The sequence below is a fragment of the Narcine bancroftii genome, chromosome 4 (assembly GCF_036971445.1).
Source record: "Narcine bancroftii isolate sNarBan1 chromosome 4, sNarBan1.hap1, whole genome shotgun sequence".
NCBI classification, from domain to species: Eukaryota; Metazoa; Chordata; class Chondrichthyes; order Torpediniformes; family Narcinidae; genus Narcine; species Narcine bancroftii.
Window position 1 is genome coordinate 258,050,536 of NC_091472.1, and position 14,606 is coordinate 258,065,141.

Here is a 14,606-nt window from a genome sequence, read left to right on the forward strand (position 1 = left end):
GGTTACAGAGAGAAGGCGGGGACGGGGTACTGAACTTTAAGATCAGCCATGATCTCGTTGAATGGCGGAGCAGGCTCGCTGTGTCGAATGACCTACTCCTGCTCCTATCTTCTATGTTTCTAGTTTCTGTTTTAATTATGGATAAAGAGCCCCATCAAACTCTCCCTGATGGATTGCCAAAGGAGAGAGAATGTGGTGGCAGCTACTTTCTTCAGGAACTTGAGGGAATTCTTGAAATTGTCCAAATTTCTGGCATAAAATAAAGTCAGATCCTTGTTTCTATTTCTCCCCAATAAAAAAAAATTGTATGTCATCCTGCTCTCCAGATCTCAGTCTTAAAAGTGATTGTCTCAAAGGCATTTAAATGTCCCAAGGCTTCAGTTTTTCTCTAGCTTTCAGTTAGTAACATGAAGACAATGTCACTCTGGGTGAAGTAATAATCATCAACTCCTCACAAATCCTAAAAAGCTCCTTAAGGGTAGCATAGTTAAATGTAGAGTTTAGCCCAGTGACTTGTGTTCGAATTTGGTGCTGTCTACAAGGAGTCTGTACATTCTCTTCGTCCGCTTGTTCCAGTTTCTTCCCACCCTCCAAAAACATAAAGTTCATTGGTGTATGTGGATAACAGGAGCTTGTGGTCCAGAAGGGCCTGTTATTGTGCTGTATCTCTAAATAATTTTTTTTAAATATAAATCCATGTCTCCTAGTTATCAGCTTCCCTTTTAAGCACCGATGATTCAGGAAAAAAAAAGTACCTCAGCTGGCCAATTTCACCCTGTATTTTCTCCACTCTTGCTAACGTCCTTGTAAGTCAGCCAGAAGGATCTGTTACCATGCTGTAACTCTAAATTAAAATCATCAAAAATTTTTTAAGAAAAGTATTTTTACAAACCCAAAATCTTTTTTAAAAAACCATGTTTCTTCCACAACAAAGTTAAGTGAAGATCATTTGCAAAGGGCTTATTCAATGAGAAACAGATATTCAACCCTGTGCATATTTCTGGTGGAGCAATTCCCCGTTGGTTCAGGTTAGACTCGAGATGAGTAGATAAATGTATGGTCTTGTGTTTTATGCTTGAGGGTCCCAAAAAAAATCCGTCAGACATCAGTTATTAACAGGCATGGGGTTTGTTTCTGCTGCAATATATTTTAAAGCAATATTGTACAGAACCTTGGTTAGGTAATTTCTTTCTTTTCAAAATATTTTTGAGTTTGACATAAATTCTACAAACATAGTCTTTAATAAAACAAAAAAAAATCATATACATATGGAAAGAAAATAAGTAAAACTACATTAGACTATCCCTTGATCTAAGAAAAGATAAATTCTGTCTAATTTATTGAAATGATCTATGACCACCTTATTTAAACACATATTTAACAAGTTAATAAAAAGATTATTTTTTTTTTTAAAGATTAAAACAAAAACTTAAAACTAAATCTAATCTATCCCCTCCCTCTAATCAAGGTTACCTTGTAGGAGGTAATGTAAAAATATGGATCAAATTGAGACCCTAGACAGAGAATCTCTGGAGCATCCAAACATCTTAAATCTTCCAATCATGATAATATTCTATGAATGGGCCCCACATCTTTTCAAATTGAATCTTAATATTGTATCTAATTTTCTCCAAGCTGAAATAGGACATTACATCATGTAATCATATGTGTATGAGAAGGTGAAGAATCATCTTTCCATTTCATTAAAATTGTTCATCTGACTATCAATGTGATAAAACCAAAATTTTCTCCTGGGTTCCAGATATAAGTATATTTGTTTCATGAGAAAAGCCAAACAAGGCAATTAAAGGACATGGTTCTGTTTTGATCTTGAAAATCATTGACAAATTTGGAAAATATTTTCCCAAAATCTTCCTAAATTGGGTCACTTCACATGAATCAGTGAAGCTTCAAAAGTTTTACACTTCTCACATAGTGGATTAATATCTACATAAAAATGAAATATTTGAGTTTGGGCATGTGTTTTCTATGTACCACCTTAAATTGTAATAAACAATGCCTTGAACAAAATGGGGAACTATTGGTCAAGCTAAGAATAGAGTTATTAGTCTTAATCTGAAAATGTTACATTCAAATCACGTTCCCAATCATTCTTAATCCTGACCATTGAGGCTGATTTTTAAATCCAGTATGTTGTTATAATCCCTGATAATAATCCACCATGAATGAACTACAAGTTTAAAAAATAAATCAAAATTTTTGTATTTGAGATTCGAGGAAAATCCAAAAGCTTGGACAAGTTGCCAAACTTGTAAATATCTAAAATAAAATATTGGAAAGATTAAATTTTGCTGACAGTTGTTGAAAAGAGGCAAAGTTATCTTGAACAAAAAGATCTTTTATAACTTTTAATACCTAATCTATACCATTCCTTAAGGCCTGCACAGAAGGCTGAAAAAGATGGTTATCTGTAATGGGACTACCAAGAAAAAAAACTATAACCAAAAAAGTTCTAAATTGAGCCCATAATCTCAACCTATTTCTCATTATCGGATTATGTGTCAATTTAGAAAAGGAAAAGGATAAAAAGGAACCTAAAATTGCGAACATAGATGAATTTTTTAGAAAACGTCAGTTCAATTTCTAACCAAGAAGGGCGATTAACTAATTTATCAAAATGTAATAATGAAAGTAGATTGCATGTATTAATCGCCCAGTACTAAAATCTAAAATTTGGAGGTGATAATCCTCCATTCCTTTTAGTCTTTTGAAGACTGGCTTTATTTATAAAGGGCTGTTTACCCTGCCAAATGGTCATTTCTACTGGTCTAATGGTGCAAAATGATATTGAAGAAGGTGTTCAAAAGATTTGCAAGGATGATCCAAACCTGAGAGGTCATCTCCACCAGTGAAAGCTTGACAAGGATGGGGCTTTTTACTTTAAAATTGTTAATGATGATTCACAGAAAAGTAGTCTTTAAATTAATTCATGTGTTACGTGGTTGATGGGGATCAGGTGCAAAGGGTGTAAAGTTAGGTTCAGTTTGGATCTCTTGAAAAATGTAGAAACTGTATCCAACAGATTCTGTTGAAATCCAGGGAGAATATTTTAGTGTGAGCATATGCACATGTAAGTGTGTGGTTAGAAATTGGAACTGCTTACCATGGGATGAAGTTGAAGCAAATAACATTTTGTTTCGTCACATGAAGGTTCCCCTTCGAGTCAAGTATCATCTGTTTTAGTTATGCTGTGCCATTCCTTCTTCACTACCAGTTCTAAAATTCTAATCTGTCAACTGCAGGAGCTCCTTCTCCAGATGTTCTACAGCTGTTAAAGAAGAAAACTCACCTTCTCAGGGACAAACAGGGATGGCAATAAATTGAATTGAATTACAGTAAAATCTCTGGTATCCAGCACCTTCAGAGAATGGTAGATGCCATTCTGGTTGTTTGAGACCCACGAATGCACTAATACACTTCCATTGAGAATAAACTGTTTAAAAGATGAAAATAAAATTCTGTATTTCACTTGCATTGACTTTATTTTGTCACATTCTTGAAAACTTAACCATCACTGCTTCTGCAGGCTCCTCCCCCTCCATGGAACTTCCCGAAAGGCAAACAATAACGTTATAGATAATAATTCTCCCTCCCCAAATTTACAGATAAAGTTTTACTAATATATTTAATACTATGCTAATAAAAATGGACCTTTACAAGAAAATCACCCAAATGGTGAGCAGCATCAACCAGCTCTTCATCTTGGGTGACGCCATTGCTGTTTCACACAACAAACAGCTGCTACGAACAAAGCACGACCAAGGCCCTCCGCCTGGCTAAATATTTGCTCCCATTTTCACCAATTTAAAACTGATTTTTTTTAATGTAAAATCTTATTTATTGATTTTTTTTTTTCTTCTTTCCCAGTTGCTTGAGGTTGCTCATTGCTAGAATTCCAGATAACAGGGGTTATATTCTATTTATAATTGTCACATACCAAGATACTGAAGACAATGACCTTGTTCATCCCAATATACTGTATAGTTGGGGGAAACGTGATTGTGTGCTATCCAGGAATATAAACCCACATGTAAGCACAAAAATGCAAAAAAAATGTAGACTGTAGTATTATGCAAATGTGCATTGTATAGTATTAGTATTTATCATATTTAAATGTTATTGGACTTGCCAGTCCTGCTGACTGCCTGAATATAGTTAGTAGATGGGTAAGGAAGAAAAAAGAGGTTATGTAGTTCAAGGGAGTAAATAAAGGGCATTAATACAACAATAAATACATTGGGAACATGGCCTATTTCTGTGATGCAAATTCTATGTTACACAATAGAAAATTAAATTTGATATCCCTGGAACTGATAGACTGATTTATAGTCTGCATTAACCAAATGCAGTGTTATTGGGGAAAGAGTGGTTCAGGCTGACTCTAGGAGTGTGGATTGTGGGTTTGTGCCGAAGGCAATGTATGATTGTAACAAAGTGAAAGGATGTTAAATGAATAAATGCCAGTTTAAATTCACCAGGCAGCAGCTCAAAAAGGAAGTGCATAATCATAATGTCGACAAATTGTTCCCGGGTAAAACACCAATTGATTTTACTGTTTAGCACTCTTGTACCAGACTGTAATAGCCCATTAACGTCTTGTTCTCATTATATTGACAGAAGATGGAACCTGGACGATAATTCAGCACAACAGCATGAGAGAAACAAGACTGCAAGGTTCTCCCAATGTCGACAGGCCGTACATTGCGTCCTTCAACTATAGTGCCAGTATGAAACAACTGCGGACCATGATTAGCATCATGGATCACTGTGAGCAGGAGATTGCCTACCACTGTAAGAACTCTCGGCTCCTGAACACACCAGGTAAGTGTTGCTGCTGGCAGCTGTAATTGAGTTGTCAATGTGGCCCTTAATTGCCAAATGCAATATTCCTTCCCTCTGCTGGTATGATGTACTGATTACTGTGAATCTGCTCTTTGACACTCATGGTGTAGTGCAATGGACTGAACAGCCGATCATCTACCAGTGTGTTGAAAACAAAACACCCAAATTTGCCTTGGGTTTGAAGGGAGGTAAAAGTCACAGTAAATTACATTGGAGACTAGGTACAGAAACAGTTCATTCAGCCCAGTGAGTCTGTGCAACTGTTTATATTGTGGTTTTTGAGGCTTTACAACTACTTACTTGACACCACATGTTGGATGATTTGAAATTTCCTTCAACCAAGTAGTGGGATGAACAAATCTATGGATTTCTGCGCCAATCACACACCACCAGCTCCATCCTTTGTTGGTAACTGCACAGTTTGTTGGTAACTAACAACGCTGTTACAGCGTCAGTGATCAGGAAAGAGGTTCGAATCCCATGCTGTCTATAAGGAGTGGGTACATAATCCTTGGGTCTGTATGGATTTTCCCCAGGGTCTCCAGTTCTTCCCCCCCTCCTGCTCAAAACTTACTGGGGGTGTATGTTATTTGGGTGCAATTGGGCAACATGGCCTTGTGGGCCGAAATGGCCTGTTTTTTTTTGTCTAAAAATAAATTTAGATGATGGGCTCAATCTTGAAATGTTGGTTATACATCTTTGCCTCCCATGGATGTGGCAGGGCCTGCTGAGTGTACCCAACACATTTCTGTATTTACTACATTCCCAGTATCTGACTCCATTTTGCTGCCCCACTGCAAAATATCTTCAAAGGATGCCTGAAGTTCTCCTCTCTTGAAAGGGAGTTCCGTGAGAGTCACTTTCAAGCTCTACAACCATGCCCTGCCCCTTCTTCCCTACCTTTGTATTCAGATTCTTGCCTATTTTTGGCTCATTTCTTAATGAAAGGCTCAAGCCCAAAATGTTGGTCATATATCTTTCTCCAGCTATTTTGTGCATTTATTGCTAGTTATTCTGAATTTGGCTGGACCTATTCAATAGTTAAAGTGGCAGAGCAAAACAAAACAGCACTCTCAAATGCTAAATGTCCCTAATCAGCACAGCAAACAAAATTGTACACGTAAAGGGACAATAAATATATATTACAAGAAACTACTGAAAGTAATATAACGGAAAATGTTATTCACTAGGATAACTTTTATATACTAATGAGCGTGCACAGATTTACTCTCTAACTGTAACTACGCATCTTTATAGATGACAATTACACAGCAAGTAAAACAACTGCCTCCTTGCTCAGTGACCCAGATTCTGTTCTAATCTCCAGAACAGTCCATATGTAGTTTGCACGTTCTCCCTGTGACTACGCCGGATTATCTTGCGTACTTCTGTTTTGCCCTACAGCTGAAAGACATGAGGATTGGTAGGTTAATTGGCTGCTGTTCATAACTCCTAGTGTGGGTGAGTTGTCGTATCTAGGGGCACATTGTTGATGGTGTCAATGAAATTAACTGAGTCCTCGAGTATCATTTCACAGACTTTATTTCACATGATACAGCCTGGAGTGTATGCGACACTTTCCGCTGCTTACTAACTCTGAAATCTACTTCTAAAAGCATGTGTACATACAGAGAAACAAACAAAGTGTACAGATGAATAAAATTGTCAAAAAATATATCAAGACCTTTACTACAATTTTTTTGCATTAAAATATTCATTTTATCTAATATGAAGTACAGTGTCAATGACCATTGTTAATGAACTTGACTATGGTTAAAGCTACAATTTAGTTTCTAAATAACTTGAAGAATGCATCAATGTTCACTGTTGGTGTCAACAAATACTGCCAGGCACTGTTGACTACAGATAAAGTTTAATTTCTAAATAATATCTTGCTAAATAGATACCATATTATAACAGACTGTTTGCCATCTATGTTTGCAACACAAACTTTCTTTCACAGTGTGACAGTATCATTCTTCATCAAATTTATTCCAGTGGGTGAGAATAACATGACATTAGTGAATGATTTTTTTATGTCTAATGGTCAGTGCACGGACAATTGAACCAAAGGGCCTGTTTCCTTGCTCTTTGACTCTGTCTCCATAAGCTCACATTGACCAAGCTCCAGCTCTGAACACAACTCCTTTCAGTGATCTCCTCAAGCTGTATTTCCCTATCTATGGTTGTTCTTCAATCAGCTGGGAAGTTGGAGGAGATTTGAGTGGTTTGCTTAATTTGGAAGAAAGGGTATTCTTCTCATAGTATATAGTTCAATGACTGGTGGAAGATGCAAACTGAATATTTTGGGTAAAAATACAAAGGGAAAATGAAAAAAAAAATCTTCGTAATATTGAGCGTACTTGCAATTTTGCAGAGCTGTGGCAAAAAAAAACTAAGGGAATATAACTGACAGGACGCTTCACTGGGAGCTGGGAGAGACTAAATGGCCTCCTTCTGTGCTATGATCTTATAAAATGTGAAAAGGGACAGCAAAAGAAAGAGAGAGCGTATGGATTCCAGAACAAAGGATCTTGCTGATGTACAGGAATGGCAGATGCTGGAATCTTGAGACATTTTTGAAAAATTAGGGCCCTTAAAAAAAAAAAGGTCCTGACCGGGAACTTACACTGGCCTTTTCTATCCATGGATGCTGCCTGACCTGTTGAGTCCTGCCAGCTTCTCTTTCCTCACATCAAATCTTGGTATCTAAAGGCACACCCATCAAGGATTAGGCCATTTTTTTTTTCTTTCTTGGTGTCGAAATTAAGATGAGAACTGATGGAATTAATCCACCCAGCCATTCACCATAGCCAGCATTTAAGTAGCCAAAAGAATACATTTGATTTGGAGAAGTGGCTTGAAACATCCATTTGTCTGATATGTGTAGCTTCTACACACCACTTTCTGAGTGATGTGATGTATGGCGCCAATCACGGTGAGCTGATGCGTCACCTATGAAAAATTGAGCCACCAATGGGGTCTACATTTGCTCTCCTTTCTTCAGAGAAGTGTGAAGAGGGATTTAGCAGAGGTCTTCAATACAAAGAGTTTGATGGGCTAAGTGGAGGGAATTTTTTCCACTAGCATGACACAAAACAGTGGAGGCACTCAACAGGTCAGATAGCATCAATGGAAGGCGATAGACTGTGAACATTTCAAGTTCAAACTCTTCATCAGAAGGGTTATGGCCTGAAACATTGACTGTGTATGCCTTCCACAGGTGCTGCATAACCCTCTGATTACCTCGAAGGCTTTATGTGTGGCTCCAATTTTTCAGCATCTGCAGCCATCTTGTTTCCCATTGTTTCCAGTGGCAGGTGGGTCATGACACAGGATTAAAGTCACTTCTCAATGATCCAGGGAGAAGTGAATGGGGAAACTGTTATGATTTGGTATTAACAACCTAGAAGGGAGATAGAAAGAAATTTGACAGTTTTTTTTTAATTGAATTAGTATTCAAAACACATGAGATTTAGAGGAAAACTCAGTTATCTTGCTTTTTGATCCTTTTTTTTTAACCATTCAACATCAAATACACTTCCTTGTCCTGTCCCCAGGTCCCATGATTCCCTTAAAATTCAAAAATGGATTCAGTGTCTGAGCCTCCACAACCCCGTGGGATTGAGTCACTGACTAGAGGAATCTGTGAATGGGTCAAATCTATCAAACCCTCTCTGTCAATTATTTAATAGAGTGTGGACTAGAGAGAACCAGAAAATTGTTATTCTGAATGCATGATCCTGAATTTTTGGCTCCTCAGGAAGTGAGGTATTCATTCATTGTTTGTTGATGACACACAATTAAGTATTTTGGCTGATAGAAATCTTCGGTGAACTCCCTGAATGGCAAGTAAATACTTCATGTTTTGGAGCCAAAATGCAAAGTGTATGCAATTGTTCAGGTCTCTAACCTATATCTTCACTCCTGTACTCAAATTCTCTCATCAGAAAGGCCAAAATATCATTTGGCCTCTTGATTACTTCATACGGCTAAATATTGGAAGGTGTTACTGGTTATATTATGTTGCTACTGTATAAATGTGTTTAAAAGAGATAGATTGTGGGGCATTTAGTGTAGGTAACTTCATAGATATTTACGCTTCACATCTCATTTAAAATACAAGAGCTTTGCTAAAGATTGACATTCAGGCACCAATGATTTTTGCTAAGACAATGGAACTGCTTTCGGAAAGAACTTCAAAAGTAGGTGCAAATGAAAAGTCTGGGCTCAAGTGCTGATAAAGATCTTTCAAGGATTGGGTTTTGAGCCCTGCAAGGAGTTCTGGTTTTTACAAGCAGCAAGAGGGGAAAGAAAAAACCAGATTCTTCTCTGAGAGAGAAGTCGGTTCTACAGTAGCAATTGAAGCTGCAACATGACAAGCTGGCAGGTTTGTTGAAATATGGTTTGAGTTCTGAGTTTAGCCTCTAATAAAAACCCTTGTAGTTCTTACAAGAGGAAATGGCTGGCTAAAGTGTTTTTCCTGAAATAAGGGAAACAAAGGGAACTCTGTGGTGACCTGGAAGAAGAGGTTATCATTTGGAAAACCCTGATGGGGCAAGTTTCTTCAGTAAGACACTAAAGTCACTGAGTGGAGGAAATCAGATTGTGTTTGTCCAATGAGCAACAAATCTCTCTCTGAAACCAACTAGGCCCTTCCTGAGCAGTAACTATGTAATTTTAAGCACCAGAACCTGATGAAAATTCATAAATCTATGTACAGTATGAGAATTGCCTGATACCAGTGAACTTGGAGAAGTGGTTGAATTTGACAAGATATGGGGCCTGTGCATGGACAGTTATCGTGATTATTCAGGGGGGCTCTGGGGATTTTATATCCAATGTCCGAGAGCCAATACTTGATTCTTTACCATTTATTTGCCAGTGACTGTGTTTAGTGGGAGGGGTTAGATTAGTATGGGGTTTTCTCTTCCTTTTTTACTTTTTTCTTATTTCTTTGATATTTTCCTACAACTAGAAGAAGTTAGTCTATTTATATAATAATGTATATATCAGTCTCAGTGGTATTCTCATAAGGATTTTTCACATTTTTTGAGAATTATATTAGACCATGTATATTGTTATGAGCCCAGAAGACCCCAAAACCCAGCAGCAATAGAAATTCACCAAGACAAATCGTTACTTAAACAAAAGTTGCTTTTAATTTTCTTTAAACATGAAAACAAGATCAAACTCTAACTGATAACCCCCTTTTAATTCTAAGTGCACGTGTATGTAATGTGCAGTTTAAGTTCAGAAAAGTTATTTGGTTCACAGTCCAATCTCACTTTTCATTCCTCCAAGTTCAGTAGTTGCAAACAATTCTTATACTGTGCATAGTATTTAACATGTGAAGTTCACCTGGCTTTGGTGCTTGAAAGGTAAATCGTTACCACTCAAGAAGGTTCTTGTCAGCTTTCAGATAGATTTGTTGTTCCAGGACACAAACTGATCCCTTCTAATCAGCCACCTCAGTGTCTTGCTGAAGAAACTTGCCCCATCAGGGTTTTCCAGATGATCACCTCTTTCTTTCACGTCACCAGTGATCCTTTTTGTTTCGCTTATTTCAAGTGAACTATTAGGCAGCCAGTCCTCTCCTCTTGTATGAACCACAAGGGCTTTGTCCAGGCTGCACTAAGCACTCACACCCTGTCTTCCAAATGGGGTTTTTCCACAAGCTTATGAGCTTGTCCTGTTCCAGTCCCAGCTGCTGCTACTGACTGTAACTCTGCAGAACTCAATTCTCCCTCTCCCTCTCTCTCTCTCTGACACCCCCACCCACCCACCCACCCACCCACACCCCCACCCACCCACCCACCCACCCACCCACCCACCCACACCCCCACCCACCCACCCACCCACACACAGAGAGAGAGAAAAAGCAGTTCAGCTCTCTCTGCTTGCAAAAACCACATGACCCTCTTAGAACAGCAAGCTGCACTCCAGACAGCCAGCAGCTCCGACGAGTTCTTTCATCTGTTGCCTTTTTGTAAACAACAATCCATTAGTGAAGTTTATTGGGCACTTTCCAAAGTTTTTGCAAAGACTCTTGGAGCCGGACTGTCTAGCATGAGCAGAGCTCTAGTATTTTAGATAAAATCTGTTTTAAAGTGTTTATAAGTGACCTACACGAAAAAAACCTGACCCAATTTATCTCCCCAAAACATATCTATAATCTGTCACTATATTTTATTTGTATTCTGTATTGTTTAAAAGTGATATAATTAATATCAAAACAATATATACATAATATTTTTCTCTATCAAATTAATAAAAATATTTTTTTTAAAAATAAATATTCCACAAAAGCACACATCTGTGGAAAGAAAAGTGACAGGAGTGGTGTTCAGCGCAAGCTTATGGAAGATTTAAAGAGAGATGAAATGGAGTTTTTTGGACTTATGAAGGGTTTGAACATACCAAATAGAAGTAGACATAGGCCAACCTAATCTGTTATTGTGAATTACCATCTGGTAGAGTAAGTGGTTGGAGAATTATAGGGAGCTAATGGGCACATGAGAGAATGGGTTGTAAAATGCCCATTACTGTACTCCAGAAGAATTCTCTTCAATTATGATTAAATGCTTTGATGGATCATGTCCATTTTGAATATAATTAACTTCCACTAAGATGGTGAAGACATCTCTGGATCATGATATTAAACACTTATTCAGCAGCCCAATATACACATGTTAAAAAATTTTGGGCCCCATATCTAAGGAAGGATATACTGGCATTAGAGAAGGTTCATAAAAATGATCATGGGGATGAGAGCATTAACCTATAAGGAACATTTGATGGCTCTGGGCCTGTTTTTACTGGAATTCAGAAAAAAAATAGGTGGATCTCATTTAAACCTATTGAATATTGAAAGCAATGGATGAGGAGAAGATGTCGGTGAATCTAGGAACAAAAGGCACTGATGTTCTTTTAGGACAGAGATGAAGGCAGATTTCTTCATCTGTGGAATTTATTGCCAAAAGACAATTGTAGAAACCAACTGGATATATTTAATGTGGAGATTAAGAGGTTCTTGATTAATAAGGTGTCAAAGCTTATGGGGAGATGGCAGGAAAAAGGGATTAAGAGGAAGAATACATAACCCATGATTCGAATGGAGGAGCAGACTCAATGATCCTTTGATCTATCCCAACATCAAGCCAAGTCAAGTCAAATTTATTATCTGATTGTACAAATATGACTTGATGAAACAGCATTCTCTGGTCCTTGGTGCAAAACATGAAAACACACAACCAGATATAACACATATACAGAATAATAATATATATCCAGGGAAAGTACTTCATTTATACAAATAAAAAACAATATTGTATTTAACATATGAGAGTCTAGGTTGGTAAGAGTGAACAGTTCCTTTAGCCATTCAGCATTCTCACTGTCCGTAGGAAGATACCGTTCCTCCGCCTGGTGGTGCTGGCTCTGATACTCCTATATCATTTCCCCAATGTGAGCAGTTGAAAGATGCTGTGTGCAGCATAAAAGGGGTCCTCAACGAGCGAGACCTTCTCAGACAATGCGGGAAATGTTGCCAGCACATTGATGAGAGAAATATGCCTTCTTATTCTTTGTTCAGGAAGGAGAGTTGATAGTAAGAACTCTTCGCCTGGGATCAGCAACTGAGAATTCTCAAAATTAATTGTTGCACTGGATTAAAACAAAAGCTCACCTTTATTTAACAGTAGCATGAATCAAAATTGAGAATGGTTCATTTTAATTATGTGATAGGTTATATTATATTATATTTAAATATGTCTTTAAAAGAGATAGATTTTGGGGGTTTAGTGTGTAGGTCACTTCACAAAAAGACTGTAACTCTTCACAAAGACATCTCATTTAAAATGCAAGAACTATGCATAAGGAGCTTTCATGTCCACAGTGACTTTACAGAAACTTTGAAGAATGCTTATAGAGACTTCACAAGTAGGTGTTAATTTGACTGATGCTGTGGAGTAAATGGAATTTTATTTTGAAAGCAAAATTTTGAATGCCCAGGCAGAAACTGATGATAGTGCCAGAAATCTGTCTGCTTGCAGTTTGCTGTTTGAAGAGGGGTCATGTGGTTTTGGAAATAGAAAGAAAAAAGACCAAACAGGCTTTCTCTAAGAGAGAAAGAGAGGGAAAACTGAGTTCTGCAGTGTCTTTTTGGAGGCTGGAACATAACAAGCTGGAAGCCTTTTGAAGACAGGTTGTGAGTTCTGAGTTCAGCCTGTTCAAAATCCTTGTAGTCCTTACAAGAGGGAATGGCTAGCTAGAGTGCTTCTTCTGAAATAAGGGAAACAAGAGGAACTTGGTGGTGACCTGGAAGAAGAGGATATAATTTGGAAAACGCATGATGGAACAAGTTTCTTCGGCTAGACACTAAATTACTGATTGTGGGAAATCAGTTTGTGTGTGTCCAACGAGAAACAAATGTCTCGCTGAAAGCAACTGGGTGGTAACCATTTACCTTTTCACTGGAGCCTAGTGAAAATTCATAAATGTAAAATTTTGTGCACAGTATAAAAATTTCCTGATACCGGTGAACTTGGAGGAATAAGATTGGACTGTGAATCAAAGAACTTTCTGAACTTGTGCACACATTACATACACGTGCACTTAGAATTAGAATGGGGTTAACTTAAGTTAATAGTAATAAGTTAAAGTTTGATCCTGTTTTTATGTTTAAAGAAAATTAAAAGCAACTTTTGTTTAAGTAACTATTTCTCTTGGTGAATTTCTATTGCTGGTGTGGTTTGGAGTCCTCTGGACTCGTAATGATGAATGCTTCATTAATTTAATGAAATCAGTTGAATTATGGCATTGACTTGTCTAAACCATTTATTTATTAATGCATTTCCTGTTTATTTTCATGTTATTGAACCAAGGATTTTAAATCAAATCTTGACATTTAGTCTACTGAGTTTGATGTAATAGCTTTGTGTCAGAGTATATAGATATGTATAGATATGTTTTTGGGAGATAAATTGGAAAAGGTTTGATCGAGTTGGTTACATACAAACACTTCAAAACAGATCTTATTTAAAATACTGGAGCTCTGCCCCATGCTATACATATCAGGACCTCAGAGCTTTTTCAAGACCTTTGAAGACTTCACTAATGGATTGTTGATTACAAAAGGCAACAGATAAAAGTGTTGGAGCTCTTCTATCTGGAGCTGTTAAAAGCACACACACACACACAGACAGAGAGAGAGCCAGCAGAAGCAACTGGGACTGGAACAGGGCAAGCTTATGGAAAGCCTTTTGGAAGACAGCCTGCTCAAATCTCTTGTGGCTCATGCAAGAAGAGAGGAGTGGCTGCCTAATGTTTCACTTGGAATAAGTTAAACCAAAAGGAACTCTGTGGTGACCTGAAAGAAAGAGGCTATTATCTGGAGATCCCTGACAGTGCAAATTTCATCAGCAAGACACTGAGGTGACTGATGGAAGTCCATCAGTTGTGGATGTCGTGGAACAACAAATCTCTCTGAAAACTGACAAGAACCTTCCTGAGCGGTAACCATTTAACTTACACACACACTAAAGCCTGGTGAACTTTATAAATGTTAAATTCTGTGTACAGTATAAGAATTGCCTGCAACCAGTGAACTTGGAGGAATGAGAAGTGAGATTGGACTGTGAACCAAAGAACCTTTCTGAATTTACACACACACATTACTCATGTGTGCTTAGAATTAGAAGGGGGGTTAAGTTAGGTTAAGTCAATAGTGATAAGTTAAAGTT

At 37.6% G+C, this 14,606-nt stretch overlaps 1 protein-coding gene across 13 annotated transcripts in view; it reads left to right on the forward strand.

The window, feature by feature from the left end:
• The window catches only part of LOC138761898 (contactin-associated protein-like 5), a 1,131,905-nt gene that overhangs the window by 704,005 nt on the left and 413,294 nt on the right, over positions 1–14,606 (forward strand). For all 13 annotated transcript variants that reach the window (XM_069934835.1, XM_069934832.1, XM_069934834.1 and 10 more), the window contains one exon: positions 4,639–4,842. In XM_069934835.1, coding sequence (XP_069790936.1) covers positions 4,639–4,842 — 204 coding nt within the window. The remainder of the gene's footprint in view (positions 1–4,638; positions 4,843–14,606) is intronic.